Consider the following 18,512-nt stretch of genomic DNA (forward strand, 5'->3'; position numbering starts at 1 on the left):
AATAAGGCTGTGGGGGGGAAAGAGGGAAGAAAAACATCTAGACAGGGGCTTTCTTCTGTGGTCTCCCTAGCCAGCTGGAATGCCAAGGCAATAATTACCCCACTTGCTGAGTTTGTGTTAGCTTTCTTCCTTTCATCAGAAATGCTTCTCTTCAGTCACCTTTTGTGGTACTTTGAGCTTGACCGGAAATTATTGATAAGACTCTGTCTTATATCCTTCCATTTGAATCTCCATGACACAGTAGGTTAAGAATCTGTGATCGCTCTAAAGAAAACGAGTGCATGACTTAGAAACATAAGACCTTTTGTCCTCTTCTACAAAATGCAGGAGGATTATAGAAGGAGAATGTCATAACATGGGTAAAAGTGACGGACCTGATCCTGGGATACTCACTGGGAAGAAGGCAGAACAGCTGCCTCCTGGTACAATGACTGGGAAATTTCAGTATTTTCAGATAGTATAATCACCCTAAATATGTGCCAGTGTAGAATCATTTTGTAAAGATATAAACATGGAAATACTATTACATAGCTGGAAATCAGGTTCTGGTACACTCTTCTGATTATTCTCTCACAAAATTTGCCCGTATAGCAACAACAGCTAAATCCCAAAAGGTGTGTTTAAGGACTCCTTTTAGATGATCCCTTCCATTCATATGCTGCATTCAGTGACTGTAAAAAGTAACTTGGAAGTCTCTGGTTGTTTTTGTTACAAATGGTTTCTGATGAAACTGAATACAGTCAAGAAGAACAGCAAAAAAATAATCTGTTCCTCTCTGATGCTTCAGCTTGAAAGCTAAACAGCTCCAAGAAAAGCAAAGAAAAAAAAAAGAAATAAACTTTATGAAAAAAACCAAAACCAAAATAGGATCAAGAGTGGATTGAAGTTGGGTCAGCATTTGGTTTATTTAAGGCAACTTGTATGTCTCCCATACGTATATGCAAAAAATTACATACATGTATTTATATATATATATATCCTCCTCCCTCTGCACTACTTTATTCTGTCCTCTGGTATGAACATTGCACCTTAGCAACGTTCTGCACAGTCTTGCTTGATGCGCTTCGTCAGCTTTCCTTCCCTGAGAAGTAGATGGCAGATCCCATCTCCAAGGACAGGCACTGCTGACCCTCAGGAGACTGAGAAAGGTGGAACCTGTCTGTTTGCATGTGAGCTGGTGCAGCCATTCCCAGCTGCTGACTGCAATAAATACTGCTTATGTAAAGCAGGTTGATGTGCCGCTTCTTTCTGTTCCTCTCTGCAACCTTTATCTGTGGTTAGGGATGCTGAGAATATAAAGCCTGCTCCTATGAACCCTGAAGAGCAGGATCCGTGTGTGTGAGCTCCCTTCTTCCCTCCTGTGGCCCAGTGTGAATCAGAAGTGACTACATTGAAATTCAGGTCACCAACCCGGTACACCATGACAGTGACGGAGAGAAGGGCTAGGCTTTTCCCGATTCATACTGAGTTCAGCATTTCTCTGAAAGACCCTGCCCTGAAGTAAGGACATGGAATAAGTGGACAGAGATGGCTGCCAGTGTGAGTGTAGAGCACCCCTTGTTTGGCAGGCTGCTAGGACTTGCATTGGGTATGCTGACCTTGGCCAAGGAGCAGCTAGTTAACAAGTACCTCTGCTGTTTTGGTCAAACACCTGGGATTGGTTCCCCTGCTGGCATTAACTAATGGAGCTTCACTGCTCACAGCAGAACTCTCCTCTGAACGCCATCTAGTAAAAATGAACAAAGTGCTCATTGAAAGCAGTGAGAATTTTCCTGGGAAAAATACTGGAGAGATTAGTGAAACCCCAATATCTACTGTACTAACAAGTCAGGGGTTTTGTTGCACCATTTTGTTTACATGAAAAGAAAAACAAGTTTCCTGTCTGTATTTACATCTTTCTGTTAGTTTTCTATTTTTCTCTCCCTTTCTGTAAATATTTTTTTTCAGGAAAATAAATAGTTTGTCCAGCCACACAAAGGCCCCGATCATGTAATCCGTTTTGTGTGACCAGATCTCTATATGAGTTGGTCAGTACGACCTTTGGGGATCTGAGTGCACAAACCCGGTTACAAATGTACTGCTGGAATGGAAGAACTCGATTTTTGCCAGGTTAATGCAGATTTAAGTACCACTACAGATCCTCTGCTGCCATCTTACGGCCATTATATTTATTTTATTTAATACACTACTGCTTTTGAAATGTTTGAAAATGCAAATCCAGTGGACTTTCTTCCTCATTCCTGCATTCTACCACTTACAGTAAGAGGTCAGAAGGGAAAAATAGGGACTTAATCTGCAGCTGGATTATACACATCTGATCTGACATTTTAGTGGGGCTGTTTATCCTGATTGTCAAGTTTCCACTGGAGCCTGTCACAGTGTAGGTCCTTTTTATTCCTGCAAGAACAGGAGGGGAGATGACTATGCATAAATCCCCTTCTGTGGACTGGCTTCTAGCAGTCGAAGAAATGCTTTCTAAAACACAGCCCATGATGATAGAGGAATTCCAAGAAGGAGAAGTAGATAGGCTGCATTTATCACGTTGCATCATCCTTTATGTCATCATCTCATATCACCAGTGGCTGCAGATATTGTCAGTAGCATCAGTTGGTGCAGAAATATAGATCACTTTGAAAGCAAGCCAATGTGAGACCTTTATGTCCTCTCTCACCTCACTTCAGCAATATTTCTCTGTCCACAGAATCCAAACAGCTGCAAAAATGTCTCTTTTGCAGGGAATCACACAATGAATAGAGGTGCCCCCCTCACCCAGCCTATCATTAGCAGGCAGTTGAAAACGAACTTCACTTCTCTGTAGTCTGAACGAGGCCCTGACACCTCCTCTTGGCTCTTGGTTTCATGCAGAAAAGTTATCAGAGGCCGTGGCGCTTTGCAGGTAGTTCACTGCCGTTATTTGGGAGGGTGACTGAAAAGCAGCTACTAGAGAGGGGTCAGTCTCAGTATAGAATCTGTATTTACATGCTCATTTTGGGTGTACTCAATGTAAACAGTTCAGCAAGGTGGTCCTCTGCAGTGGTGTAAGGGTAAGAGTGGCAGCACGTTATTAGAAACCAGGGGGAGCTAAGGAGGAGAAGAACAGTTACATTATCTCTGCTTCCAGATGGGATTCCAACTGCCCCTGCATTTCTGTATCGGCTTTATCAGAGCCCTGCACTTCTTTAAAAGAGCTTTGAAAGCTCTTGATCAGGGAGTGGTCTCCACCTCATTCTGACACATCACTCCTCAGGAGACAACTGCCTTAGACTACTCCAAGCCAGGGTTTTCTTCATTTTTGCAAGAACAAGAACACCAGATACCTTGGAATTAAGGGATCAAAGTGAAGGACACCTAGACTCTTCTTTACGGATTGTGGGCACACTTCTGCCAGTAAATTATCTGTTTGGATGTATTAATGACTTCTGAATTGCTGTAAGAATTTGGTGAATCATCGTTGGTTGAAGAATTGTCACCAAAACCTGAGTGCAAATTACAAACAGAATTTTTCCAGTTCAAGAAAAAAGGGAAACAGATGTAAATTACTTCTACTTGAGAAAAACGATCTTTACGGTGTCTTGGGTGGACTCTAGGATGCCAGTGCTGCTGGCCAGCCTTCTGTTGCCGATCTACTCACAAATGCTGGTAAAAGGGGTAAGCATTGTTCTTTATTTGAAATGATGAATTTGCTTATCCCACTGAAGTAAACTTTTTTTTTCATTTGTAACATGTTCTTTAAGGAGCTTTGGGTTCCGTTTTAACTCTTCTGCTTTCAGTTGCTATGTTCCGTTACTTACCTATCCTAATCCCTTTTAACTACTTGGTTGGACATTTCCTCTGTTTTCGAGCCATGTGATTTCCCAGGGTGTGTTTGTGAGTAGGTCTCATGGAAGTGTTCCTCTCCTTTTCCATCCTGTCTCAGATGAGGCTTTGACAAAATTGATGTGTTGTTGCATGGGACGGTGACAATATTGCTCTATTTGTTGTAACTGCCTCTTAGCTTTCCCTCAAAGTAATTACAGTATCGTGGAGAAATAAACTGAATCCCCGTACAGTTTACAGGCCAGTAAAAATTCAGAGTTTAAGAAAGATATCAGTCTGGTCATGCATCTAGGATCAATATTTGAGATTAAATGAATATCTACTCGTAGAATTCAACTAACTATCAACTATCAACTAACTACTGACTACAGTACTTGACTAGTCTACTAGGATATTGAAAAAGAGCAACACCATATCTCACACCATTTCTTAGCTCTTATTCCACAAGGTTTTTATTAATTAGAAACGCTAGAAATAGATAATGAGTGTGTCATTTCATAGACAAAATACATTAGAGGTTATTTTTCTGTTATAGCACCCAGTGGTGTAAATCCCTACTCATGTGTTTTATGTTTATTTACATGACAAACTGGATGAACACAAGTTTTGGCACACTGCTACTATATTGTCCTTTACTGAACATCATTCCCTGGAGCCAAACCACGTCTGACAAGGCAGGAAGAAGAAATTCACCTCTGAGAGTGTTTAGGCTGCACTGCCTCTAGCACATTGCTTTTCTTACCCTTTCTCTCTTCAAAATAATTTATTAATATTGAAATAAATGAGTCTGTCCTGCAGGCTGTATACCCTCGCCCTCTGAAGGGCCAAGTCTCCTGAAGTTCAAATAAGGACTCTAATATGTTATTACGTTGCAGGCTGTGTCCCACCTCCCAATGGATATGGCTCCGCATTCCTTTGATGACCAATACGTGGGGTGCAGAGAGCAAGTGATGGAAGAACTGGAGCGAGGAGACTATTTCCAAAAGGAAATAGCTGCTAACAAGGACTATTTGAGTCTCTGGAAGAAGGCTCAGGAGGCTTTGTTAAAGAGCCCTGTAGGTCTCCTGAGAGAGATGCGTGACAGCCATGCCATAGTCCTCATGGCTTACACCATGAACTCCTCCCTGCACTCTCAGCTGAACTGGGCCACATCTACAGCAGGAAGCTCTCCAGAGCACTACAGACACAACTACAGTTTCAAATATTTTCACTTTTACCTGACGACTGCTATCCAGATAATGAATCAAAGGTGGAGCAGCAAGGAGAGCATGGGGAAACATAAGTGCTACCAGGTGTACAGGGGTGTAAAAGACTTATATATTGAGGCCATGGTGGGCAGCAGGGTGCGATTTGGCCGGTTTACCTCCGCCTCTCACCTCTGGAATCAAGCCCAGAAGTTTGGGAATGAAACTTTGTTCACAGTGACTACTTGCCTGGGAGCAGCTCTGCAAGGCTTTTCTTACTACACATCTGAGAAGGAAGTCCTCATTCCCCCTTATGAGGTATTCCTTGTCAAAAGTTTTTTTCGGACACAGCATGGTAACCGGCTGCATCTGCATTCTGTGGGGAATTACAGCAACTATCACTGCCAGCTCGTAGAAGGTATTGTTTGTAGCCTTTCATGCAGGTGGCATGCAGGACAATCTGGTCTCATGTGCCCCAAGCAGCCCTCACCAGTTGCACCTACATGGGGCTACACTCCAGGCCATGTTTGTGTATCTCTCTCTGTGTTTGCCTATGAGCACCATGTTTGTCACAAGACCTGGAGTACCCCACAGCTCACTAAAGATGAACCCACCCGATGCACAAAAGGTCTCAAGGTTCTTTACAGCCTCTATTTATCCCATCTGCTATTGCAAGGATGATGTAGGACACATGCATTTAGGTGTCCAGCATTCCTATTACAAGGGCAGATGAGATCTGCAGGCAGCTTGAATTCAGATATTTATGCTGGTGGCTTGCAAGGCTGCTACAGTTTAGGCCTTAGGACTATGCTGGGCTTTGGTCCACTACTACTCTGGCAAGCTCAGGTAAGCGTAGACAAAACTACTGTTGCTTTAGTGGTGTTCTCTCTCCCGTGACAGAAGGGAGGAAAGGTATCTTTGGCAAAGCACACACTGTGAGTTTCCTGGCTATAGAGATAACTGTGCTGGATGACCTTCCTGGCCCTCTTCACATCCTTGTCCTTCTGTGAGTCCACCACCAACACAGAACTCTTGCTTTTGCCTTTTTAGACAGTAGCGTGTCAATGTAACCTTTGAGGACAAAATAATCATTCAGGAATGAGAGTTTGTGCCTAGACCTACGTCAAAGTAATGGGTAGACTTGAGAAAATGGGTCTTCTGGGCAAAGGCTGTGTTAGCCAGTAAAGGAGCAGCCTTTTTTTTTTGCAGCCAAAAAAAGCTCTAATGATGTCTCTCTTGACTTTCTTTCAGCTTCAAGAAGCAAGAACTGGGGTTCCTCTGTCCTCACCTCTGCCATTCTTCCCAGTATAGTTGGAGTTTTCATGCGCTTGGCCCACAATGACTGATTATCTGGCTGCATCCATATATATACACTTGAATAGCAGGCAAGAAGAATTAACAGGTAACTGGACTCAGAAGTTCCTGTTGTAACAGAAGGTTCACCCCTCCTTTGCTTTCAGCTGCAGCTCTCCAACTAAGACTGGAACATTCAGAATGATAAACATTCAGTTCATCAAAACAGTCATTCCTTGGACCCATTCAGGTGGGAGGACAGTTATCTAGGGGCTTTCTGAAGAGTGGGGCAGTGACACTTCACTGCAGGTAGCTTCTCCCTTAGGTGTTTAGGAAAGACACACACGGACTTTGGACTCTTTACACATCTCTCAGTACCTTTACTTTTAGTGAGAGAGAGTCTGTCTGTGGGATGCAAAAGGCATCATGGCGGCAAAGCTGAGTGCGTAACTGTGTGGCTTTGAGTATCTCCTTTTGAGTCCAGGGTCCCAGGGGACAGTAAAGTCCGTGGCTGCTGCATAGTGGCCTTTCTTTCCTGCATGACTCCATGCACCAAAGCCATAGCTCTCATCTCATGTTGTCTGCATCTCCCATACAGGGGACAGAAGCATAAAGCTGCCTTGAGATGTGAACTTAGCAGCAGAGGATCGTGACACTTGTCTGGCCTGTCTTCAACTTTTGTGTTCAACTTTAGCATTTCTTCTGAAAAACTCAGGCAGATCCTGTGTTCGTAACAGTTCTCTTGTGGCTGACGAATACATGCTGATCATTTCATGCTGAAATGAAGGAGAGTCTGTGGAGCCCACTGCTGCCTTCATGGGTGTAGACTGTGACTGAAATTCATTTACCTGCCTTTCTACTTTGCTGTCTACTTTCTACTTTGGTTTGCAATGTCTAATGCTGGAGATGGAATCGACATCACAAATTGAAACTGGGACTTCTGATATAACTATAGACTCCCCTCAATTTTATGCATTCATTTAGCACTTCTGGAGACTTAAACACCCAAGGCAGAGCAGCTATGAAGTTCTCCCATCTTCAAAAAAATAACACTGTGGAAATTATATGAAACATTCCCTGCCTGTAATTCCCTTTTCCAACTTACCTTCACTCCTGGTCCCTCATCCCCACTGACACTAGCCCTGGGCTGAGGCTATGGTCAGAGAGGTTATCTCACTGGTCCAAGCAGACTAGTCATGGCGATTTAGCTTGCAGTGGATTCATCAAATGATTGAACTGAAACTCAATGACACATTTCACAAATGACCCCACCTTTCAGTTACTGCTGCTCTTGGCAGGAAGCTGGAGTTCTGTATTCACCACCCCCTATCTGAAACAGTAAGGAACAAGCTAGCTATCCAAAAGAGATCTGAATATGAGAGGACTGCACAAGCTGCTGATCAGCTGGTTGGTCAAAAGCATGGACAGCCAACAGCACATGTGTGAACTGCTTGACTCTTGGAGTAGTTCCATATAACCCTGGTGCAGAACTTAGCCTAATGCACATGAGAAATATTAGCGTTAGAAATGTAGGCACTTCGGGAATTTAGATGTCTTTAGGTTTTAGGAGATTAAATGAAGGAGTTTGAGGCTCAGCATCTTGTGTATCAGTTTTAGGTGTCTGTAATGGCAGACCAATCTAATCATCTAATCATCTAAATCATCCAATCTAATAATCTAAAACCTAGTAACATGTTATGTGAAACTAAAGTACTGACCCTGAAATCCTGAGACATCCTTGCCCAGGCAGCTAAAACAGATTCAATACAGTACCACTTTACTATTAGCTTGTTTTCTATTTATATTTCGTGTTACTTTCTTGTTGCTCTTGATTGACCAGTGTTTTCAAACAGTAAGTCATCAGAACTTGATTTTGATCCTTAAATGGTCAAACAAACCAAGCCCAGATTTCAGAAAAGAGAATGAAAAGATTAGAAGAAGCTGCTTGCATGTGTGTCCAAACATGATTAAATTTCTTTCCTATGTAAGAATTACAGGAATCAAAACAGATTTCTGACACATCAGCACATTTATAACTCTTTCTTCTTATCTGTTATTGCTGGGACACAGTCTTCGACCTTTTTAACAAAGGTTTGAAACTCTTCATAAGATGACTTCAGCACCCTGAACGCTTCCTCTAAGTAGTCAGCTGCTGTCTTCAGGCTTTTCTGTATGGATCTGTGTCCTTGAAGGACACAAATAGCCTGTAGGAAAACAAGAAATGAAGAGGAGGATGGTGGAGAGTGAAGCCCGAGCTGTTGTGATGTTTCACTCGAGAAGGAGCTGTCTTCTGTGTTACATAGTGTTTCCACAGTATGAGCACAGTCCATGACAAGTTCTGATACTTGGAGGGATAAGGCAGAGGAACTCGATAACTGATGAATAGCAGACTCTATTGTGTTAGGGAAACTGTCATGTTTCAGCATTACTGCAATGAGTACACCCGTGATGCTTTCTGGAGCCCCGCTGTAATTCTCACAGAGTTCCTTTACTGCAGCGATCTTGTCTTCCAGGGAGGTGGTGGGACTAGCCATCTTAGCATGCAAACCGTGGCTGATGCTTTCCTGTATATCCTTGCCTTTTGTTTCCACGGTGGCTTGCATCTCTTTCAAAGCACTGACCAGAAGCTGCAGATTCTCTTTAATGCTGAAGTGTTCTTTTACTGACATGATGGGGAAGTTGGTGCCAAGATGCTCATTGAGGAGTCGGAAAATTTTGTTCGTTGAAGAGACATGGAAGTACACTAAGTCATGCAGGTTATGGCAGGCTCTGAACAGCCTTTCTTTGTCACTCTTGAAACCAAGGAAGGCTGACATTTCTGGAGTGGGAGTTTGTCTCTGAAAAGCAAACAGAGAAAATCCAGAAGATACAGGGGATAAAATTGGATATATTTTCAGCTAGAATGTTCCATTCCTGAAACCAATATTACAAATTGTTAACCCACCCGACCTGCTCTCCCCCAAGACGTTACAGTTAGAAGAAAACACAGAAAAAGCTCTTTGTCAGCCTTCATGGGGGTCTTACCAATCAGGCCAGCAAAATATGATGTAAACAGCTGCAAGTATCATAACTCTGAGGGCTGCAGGAGTATGACCCTGACCCTCAGCATGCAACTCGAAAAGCAATAGAAGTGTTGTAAGTGAATCATTCATACCTTTTGATGTTTATGGATAAATTTATGTGAGTCCTAGCAAACAATCTAGTTTACAACATTCTTAGAACTACAAACCTTTATTTTGTACATACTGATGGCTCCTCATAGGATTAAACTTATGTTCTGGGGAAGGGGAAATAGACACAGCAAAGTGAAATGTATCAGACATCTACATTGAAGAGGCAAAACAATTGAAGGCGGAGTAATGCTGTGTTTTGTCAGGCTGCAGTTTCCTCTGAAGTGACCCACATCTGTCAGTTCATATAGTGGCTGGATGTTGTAAGCATCCCTTGATAGTGGAAGCACAAAACACTCTCCTTGCTTGGGTTCCCGTCTTGCTACCATTTTGAAGTTATGTTCTGCTTGCACCTAAGAGTTCTCCCAAGGCCAACAGTAGGCATAGTCCTGTGCCCGAGGGACATGGCTGAGGGACTGCTCCTGGTGTTGCCTTTGCTTGTGCCAGAGTCTTGGAAAGCCAGACTTGTTGCAGCAGTCATGTTTCATCAACTGTTGCCATGGTTAGATGTGCAATAGGTGTGCTGTTGCAACTTCCCGTCCCACTTCACACTTTTTAAGAGTTTTCTCTCAGCGCTCAGCTTAACTCTCTGCCTCTTCCTCCTTTCCCTTCCCACGGCAAAAGTGGTCTGAAAATGTGTGAAATGGCAAAATTGATTTTAGCCTCCACTGCTGTTCAGCCAGAGCTGGCTCTGGGGCTCCATGCCACTTCTCCCACTCTCATGGCAACAGAGGACCTTGTAAATGGCAGCAACGGGTGACAGGCACTCCAAATTAAGTCCTTCCCTCAAACTTAATACGGCTGAAACAATAGCTGCCAATCTTCCCTAAAGACCCAGAGTAAAGCAGGAGCAAACCAGCTTGCTTAATTTTAAAATGTTGTCATGTTCTAAATTATAGAGTCTCTAGAAAAGAAGAATTCAATCCACTGCAAACCTGAAATCAGTTTCCAGGCTACAAAATGTAACATAGAGGCAGTGTTCAGCCTGATCAATTCAATTCAGTTCAATATTGGAAGAAGTGTTTCAGTGGTTTCCTCAATTGATAACAGGACTCACAACTAACTGACAGCTGCAGAAATGTAATAGTCACTGTCCTCTCTCAGTTTATCTTCTTATGCCTGCAGCTCTGAAAGCAGGGAAATTTTGGTACTCTGGCTTTAGGCTGAATACAACAGCTCAGCTTCCAGACAAAAACAAGCTGGCAATTGCAGAGTACTCATTTTATGCTTGATCTTTTCCTTTCATCTGAGTACTCAACTGTTCTTGACTGGGGAGGCAGCATTCATGACCAGAGCCTTTTGGGCAGCGGGTCCACCTTTCTAAGGATCAGAGCATGAAAGTTGTCTAGCTTGGATGACGGTAGAAGTACAAGCTTCTCTTGCTGAGACAGACAAAGCCTGTTTTCACTGTCTGTGGTATCTATTTTTCTATTTGTGTGAGGCTGTTCAACTTTCCTTCCATAATTCACAGGGGTACAAAACCAGTTATGGCAACAATTCATTATTTCAAGGAATAGATGCAAGCGTTAGTATTTATTGTTTATACTTATAAACAATAGAAATTTGTAAGTATCAGTACAAAACCTAATCCTGTATCTGTATGAGTGACAAGTGCTCTTCTACATGCTCTTCTATGTTTCTGAGAACAGCACATAATACCACCCCCTTTCAGCCATGGCTGTAGGTACCTGTGATAGTACCTTTGTTGTAGGCAGGGGGATTCGTGCTGTATCTGTTCTCTCCAAGAACAGAAGGCCTTTCAAGGATCTAACAATTGGGAACTAGCATTAAATAAACTTAGATCTGTTAAAATTGAAAGGAAGGGGAGGGGAGGAAGAAAAGGAGATGAATTTGGATAAACATCACACAATAGGATTAATGATAAGCAGGCAGGCAGGCAATGGGACCCAGCTGAAGCCCAGCCTCTGGATCCCTAACTCATCACTTGCTGCTGGAAACCACCAGAGGAACACAGCGGAAAGAGGATGAAGTCACTGTCCCATACGCATTCCAGCTGATTGCAGGAGCACTCAGACAAAATCAGGTAGGCAGCCTAAATGTTTAATTAGAAAAGCTTCTGGAGGAAATCTCCCTGAAACTGGAGAAATAGTCAGAAATATGGAAATATATGTGGCCTACCTAACTCTAGAAAGCAAATTGAAAAACCAATCAAAGTGTTAATTTGAAGAGTAAAAGGTAATTTTAGCATTAAGAGACATAAAATCTAGAGCACTTACAGGAAGCTGAAATAATCATGCATAAAAAAATAGATGCTTAAACTCTCCTCTACACCTGTTAAATAAAATGTTTGTTAAAGTGCTATTCGTCTTAGAACATTTTGTCTTCTCAGTTTCTACAAATAAGGAAAACCAAATGACCTTGCCTCATACTATCACTAGAGTGGAAAGGATCTAATACCACACTGCATCAGAGAGCAAGCCAGCAACATCCCTGAGGCAGGACTGATGTGAAAACATATCTTGCATTGATGTGGCTTTATGTTTCTTTTGCTCCCTCCAGCTTGAAAAAAAAGAAAGATGTGTTAAGGAGTTTATTCTCTTGACAGAGCTACAAGGTAAGTGGCTGAAAGAAATATACAGTGGAAATATGTTGTGGAAAGAAATATACTGTGGAAAAATTCTCTTCAGGCTGGCTTGTATTTTAACACTGAGACTGCAAGCTGGCTAGGGGACTGTTGAAATCATTCTGGTTTTCTACAGTGATCATGTGGGGGAGGGTATGTTTAGCCAAATACAGCTGGGTCAGTGTCAGATGATTTGCGAATAATGCAAGAACTACAAAGGACCAAAATGACACAAAGGTATCTTTTTAAGAAGAAAAATCTAGCTAGTCCCCTACGCATAACTATTTGTAGCTGTAACTGTTGATATGTAGGCACCAACAGCAAGAAGATGTTTATCCTAGAAAAATGCGAAGCATTGAATAAAAGTGGTCCAGATTTGCAATAAGAGGGCTGAGAATGCAAAAGTACCAACAAACTCATCATCCTGCTCATTCACAGTTTGACCCTGTTGCAAAGTAAGATATATGCATTTAAGCCAAATGCTAAAGCATTCTTACTTTGCAGTGGGTGGTGGGTTAAAAGGAAGCGACACAGAATTGATGACAGAAGCGGAGTAACTCCATGATGACTGGACTCTGCAGATTGACATGCAGACAAATTCAATGAAGAAAAATGTATTAAATATGCCCTTTTGCCGGCAAACCAGCAACAGCTCACAGAATAATGGTAACCATGAGGATTAGACATAAGTGTTGTGCAGGAGGAATCAAAAAAGTTGTATTTTGTGGTGTGGTCTGTACAGTGATAAGGGAGGGACAGATTCTGCTCAGTCATGTCCTAGGAGCTTGGTAAGCACCTGCAGATACTAGCTCCACGCAGGACACCCTGGGGGCCTGACTGTGCAAGCAGGGCTCTCCCTGCAAGTTGGTGCATGCTGCTCCACGGCAGTCTGCTATCACGGACATCCCGCTGGAGCAGGAGCACCAAATGGTGCTTACATGGCATGCTGAACATGATGTTCATGAGGAAAAAAACAATGGGGAAACACAGCATTAGGGAGGTGAACAAACAATGAGGGAGCAGGGGCATAAACACAGTGTGTGATGTAGGTTAGATATATAGTTAATACAGATATCTACATTATTATAGATAATTTTATTATTCTCTATGAATTCCCAAGTGTGTTTATTAGTATAAGCACAGAATGCAGATATAGTAACTTCCTCTCTTGACTGTCAGGAGAAATAAGCTACACTGGCATAAAAACCCCTTATGGTGACACAGACTCTGCCCACTCCACCAGTCATCACAGTTTTTTCAAAAATCAGATGCCACTAACTGAAAAAAAAGGCCGATACAAATGTGTGTCTAGAATAGGCCTTTCATTTCCACAGCTTATTTTAGATTTTGCTGATTAGTTGAGATTGTTCCGGTTTTTAGTGAACTAGTTCAGCTTCTACCATCTTCAGTTTCCAAGGTAAAGAATGACCCATGTTCATTTTACCAATCTGCTAATTATGAATTTATTAACTATTTTTGTTGCTCTATGTCCAAATGTCTCATAAGATCCTTTTCCAGTCATTTGGCTAAAGATCCCAAACAAGAATTAGGATCTCTACATTTACAAGCTATGCCTCGGGATTTGACTTGCTGAGTATAAAAAGAACCAGTGAGGCAGAGACAAAGGACATCTCACTGCTCTGTAAGGGCTGGGGTTATGGGTGTTGAAGAGAGTAAGAGATTTTTTTTCTCTCCTGAAGTAGCCTATTGTTGAAGAATGGCACTGAGTGACCTCCTTTACCCAGATAACCCCAGAAGAAGGCAAGAATTGATCCATCTGCACCAAGAATTGCTCAACTGCATGTCCAGAAATTTCTGTGCAACAAACGAGCTGGCTAGAGTGCTGAACGAACACCTGGGCTGTACCATTACCAACATTCAGATGAGAGAGAGCAGCACTGTCAAGGAAAACTGTGACATTATCATTCAAGCAATAAGTGAGATTCAGCATCAGGTACAGAAGATCGATAGCGACATGAAGGAAAAGCTAGAGCCTGTGCTGTACCAGAAGCTGTATGACATCAAAGAGCCTGAGTTGGAGAAAATCGCAATAGCCCATAAAGTTTTTTCCATTGTTCTTGGAGAAGCAACTTCAACAGCTGGGATGGTAGCTATCAAACTTCTTGGCTCCAATCTTATAACTCTCACTGTGAGCAATCTTGTCAGTCTCCTTGCACAGATTGGGGCATCTGTTCTTGGGGGAATCAGCATCACCATTCTTGGGCTTGGCATTGAAATGATCCTCCACGCCATCCTGGGAGCCGTGGAAAGGAATCAGCTTCTGGCAGCTGTGAGGAGCTACGAGAAGCACCTGTCTGAGTTTAAAGCAGCTTCAGAAAAGTACCAGCACGACATACGTGAAGTGACCTCTTTGGTGAGACAGCAGGTTCAGTGAATGAAGTCGGAGTTCTCTCTCCTGCTGTGACAGAGGCTGCAGCAGCCATGTCTGCAGAAACCTTTTTGATTCATTATGGTAAAAGAACTACCAATGGCTTTTTGTGTTATTTTTGGCAGCAGAGCAAGAGACGTGACAGATCAGGGAAGTGGCACTGGAATATATTAATAGGGAACTGTCTTATAGGTGCTTCTGGGAGGCAACGCGTCAAGTACTTTGCACCTTTCCTTCAGGTGTTTTCCGGAATGCATTGTAGGTAACCTTGAACTGTAATTCGTAATAGTGACACTAATATTCACTGCTGGAGCAGTAGTAGTGAGAAGGTGTGATTTTTCTCTTACTGTGTTTCTATACTGAATTTGACGACATGATGGTAGAGAACAATTTCCACAGACCAGTCCATGCCATCATCAGGACAGCTGTGGCTGCTCAACTCTTAGTGTGGATTAGTGCTAAATCTGATAGGCCGAACTCCCTGTTCCTTGAACTGCTTACAAGGACTAGCTGAAGCATATTTAACTGCTATTTCCTGTCCCATCTCTGCCTAAGGAGCCAGCCAAGGATCTTCTTTAAATAAACTCTAATCCCAGTAGATTAGCAGGAAAGCGAAGCATGGGCTTGCTGGCAAACACACACAACCTTGCCCCACCATCGAGAGAAGCCAGCTGTAGTGTTCCAGGCATGCCTGGCTGTGAATAACCTCTTGTGCTTGGTAATGGCCCGCCCCTGCCCACCCACAGGTAAATATTTCTGAGCACAGTTGCTACTCTGTTGACTGAAATTGGATTATACACACGTACAAGTTCTGTAGGATTACAGCCTTGATAATGTGCTGAATTTATTTCCAAGCAATGTGCAACTGCCAAGAGCATGCTTGGATTGTGCTTTTCACAAAAGGCTACCAAATGTCCTTATTTTTCAGATTTTAAAAACAGAGATGGAAACAAGAACATGATTTGCAGTCTCTTGCTCTGATTTGCTGTGGTTTGCTTTTTTTGCTTTCATCTTGGGGGAAAAAAAAAGGTAATTTAAGAATTAATAAAAATGTACCTGAATATTTTAAGACCTCGCTTTCCTGTTTGTTGGTTTGTTTGGTTTTGTTCTGTCTGAAAAAACAATTTTAAACGAAATTCATGAATTCTTTTTTATATCCGTGATAGACTAATCTAGTAGGATTGTGTATAGGTTCCTTTTTTTAGTACCAGCTTCCCCCGTATGAAAAGCATGTACAAATTCATACATGGTTGTTAATATTCAATATTAGCAATATTAGATCATTATATTAATAACTAGATTGTGCCTGTGAAAGTAAAGACGTGGGTGAGATTACAACAGAGAAGCTCTACACCGGCTTCATAACCCTTCTGTTCTGGGTTTTGTTTTTGTTTTTCCCCCACTGTTCCGTCTTAGGTCATGTTTTCTGACTCCTCTTTGCTTTTGTGTTCAAAAGCCACTAGATGGCAATGCAGCTGCCCGGGGGTCAGGAGCGTGGCTGGTGCCAGAGTCTGACAAACTGGTACCAGCACAAGGCGCCGGCTGTGCGATGTGGGTCAAGAGAGGCAATTCAGAGGAGGCAAAAGCACCTCCATGCCTCACACGAGGTACTGTGGTAGGTGACACGGTGACCTGAGGCATCGTTTCTCCAAGATGTGGCATCTCCTGTTTCCTGACAAAAGTGGCAGAGTTTAGAGGTACTTGTTTGGCGGCAAGAGACTGTCAATCAGTAGAACAGCAATATTGGAGTGCTGGAGAGGCAGGAGCTCCTGGTTCCTCTTGACTTTCTATGTGTAAATTACATTTTAATTTAGGAAGAAAAAACACTGCCTCGGTACGTATCTTTTGGAGATTGCCAGTCATAGTTGGATGAGAATAGCAGAGTCAAATAATAACGAATCTATTGTACTTTTTAGGCAGTTTGTCCACATTTTCTTGATCGCAAATTCTAAGCAGTATCAGGGGAAGTGGGATACACAACGAGGAAGATAAAGATATACAATTTCTATTCACCTCTTGATAGATCCTTGATGCTGCTGGGCTTAAAGGAAAGCTGGCTTGACCACAACAGCAGGTACAGCAGGTTTCCTCAAGCCCATGAGATGCTGGAACATGCTGAGGCTGGCAGGCAGCAGCCGGTCTCCTCTGCTTACGAGATAGGGGTCTGTGAGCTCACTCAGGCCAGGGCCCAGCCAGCTAGAAGATCTGTCCATGACGTCATAGAGGGGCATGGCAACATCCGGCTGTTAACAAGGAGGTTTGAGGTTCAAGATCTGCCCGTCAGCTTTGGACGTTACTGAACTCTTTCCCCCAGCTCTAGCAATAAGAAAGTCAATGGGATTTACTTCAATACTGACAATTACACATACCTGAACCGAGTGCAGGATGCATTTAACTGGCTAGGTGCAAGGGAGAGCACCCTGTGGGCTTGAAACCCTGTTCCACAAAATAACGAATAATTCCTACTCTCTCTAACCCTCTGACCAGCCTTACACTTGCTCCTCCAAAGATGTCATAACCAATCTGGGTCAACCAGTCTGCTGATGCTTTCCCTCTAACCTCCCTGAACCTGCCTCTTGCTGTGACAGAAGTGCCAAGCGAAAAATGTGAAAGGACTACTGTCCTCCAAGTCAGCTCCACGTCAGCAGACACTGCTGGGAGGAAGCAGTGTGGGCTGTGACAGTACCCCTGTCCCCACTGAGCCCAGTATTGTCATGACAGAAGACCCCAAGCCCCATGAGGAGTGGCCAGTCTTCAAAGTCCCAGCTGTCCTCCTCTCCAGTGACACCAAACGTGACAGGGATGTGTGTGGCCACATCGCACCCCTTCAAGCATTCTCCCTCTGCTCAGCCTGTTGTTCTGGTCAATTGATTAAGAATTAAAACTGTATAATATGCATGTTCCAAATAGCAACAGTCCCAAAGAAGAAAAGAAACTGTAAACCAGCTTAAACCAGTCTAAGCTGCTTTCAGACCTGTGTACAAACACAGAATGGTTGCAAATAAAATCTGCTCTGCAGCAAATTCTTTCTGGTAACAAGAATGATGTGAAAGAACAGGCCAAAGAGGCACAAGGTGGGGATGACTCTGCTGTGTACATGGTCAGCAAGTCTCCCTAGACGCTGAGAGCACCTGAAACTCTGAGGAAGGTCCTGGGCCGGCCATTTGCTAACTTGGATTCTGTGCAGTCTGCGACTAATGTTGGTGTTAATGTGGAGTGTGGCTTATAGTCTTTTTTTAACCCACCAAAATGATCCTTCATACAGTTCCAAGTTTGCCAACTAAGTCTCCATTAGCTGAAGAACTGTAACTATGTCGTGTTGCACAGCACATTCACCAGGAGCAGGGGGCCTACAAATCCTGTGCAGAGATCAGACCACCTCTGTTCCCAGGTGCTTCTGCGCATAGAAAAACCTCCTTCATAAATCTCCCTGTGGCATGTGAATTCTTTAAGCCTGCTCCCATACTTTATTTCTTGCTCTCTCTTTATTCACAGTGATGCAACTGACACTGAAGATCTTTAATGTACCTTTATCCTCACATTTGTGTTTCATGTGTCTGGGGACTTCTGCTGGGAGAGGCACTTTGAGTAAGAAGGCAGAGACCAGTTCTTACTAAGGGTTCACCTGCCTCTGCAAAGCTGATCATCACCGGTATCCCACGGGGGGGCTGAAGGGAAAGACCAGTAACAGCGTAACTTTTGTGGACTCTACTGGGACCGAACCAGCTCTGCTGTTCTCCTTGTACAGCCTGAGTTGCTTGATACGTTGCTTTTCGGTGTTTTTTTCCTGTAAACCAGCCCCTCCCACACTAAGAGGCCAACAGAGGGATGCCAGCCCCGCTCACAGGGGAGCAGTGCTGCCTCCAGGCCAAACCCAACAAGAACACATACAGCATCCGGGACAACGAGGAACGCCTCCTCCCTCTGCGCTCTGCCTTCAGCGGCTTCTCACACGCCCCTCTGCTCCACCTCCTCTGAGCACAGCGGGGCCTTTTACAGAATTTCCCCAGGAGAACGCGGGTTGGAGCGGCCGCAGGGACCGCGCTCACAGACCAGACCAGACCCGGCGCGGCCCC

At 43.4% G+C, this 18,512-nt stretch overlaps 2 protein-coding genes across 2 annotated transcripts; both read left to right on the top strand.

The window, feature by feature from the left end:
• The first annotated feature begins 3,588 nt into the window (after positions 1–3,588).
• ART4 (ADP-ribosyltransferase 4 (Dombrock blood group)) lies at positions 3,589–6,346 on the top strand. Its single transcript, XM_010140433.1, has 3 exons — positions 3,589–3,648; positions 4,692–5,418; positions 6,252–6,346. Exons 1-3 carry the CDS (start codon positions 3,589–3,591, stop codon positions 6,344–6,346), a joined length of 882 nt encoding a protein of 293 aa, XP_010138735.1.
• A 7,418-nt stretch (positions 6,347–13,764) lies between these two features.
• SMCO3 (single-pass membrane protein with coiled-coil domains 3) lies at positions 13,765–14,442 on the top strand. Its single transcript, XM_010140412.1, has one exon. It carries the CDS (start codon positions 13,765–13,767, stop codon positions 14,440–14,442), a length of 678 nt encoding a protein of 225 aa, XP_010138714.1.
• Positions 14,443–18,512: the final 4,070 nt, after the last annotated feature.

Source organism: Buceros rhinoceros, unplaced genomic scaffold, assembly GCF_000710305.1.
Source record: "Buceros rhinoceros silvestris isolate BGI_N320 unplaced genomic scaffold, ASM71030v1 scaffold5760, whole genome shotgun sequence".
Lineage (NCBI taxonomy): Eukaryota > Metazoa > Chordata > Aves > Bucerotiformes > Bucerotidae > Buceros > Buceros rhinoceros.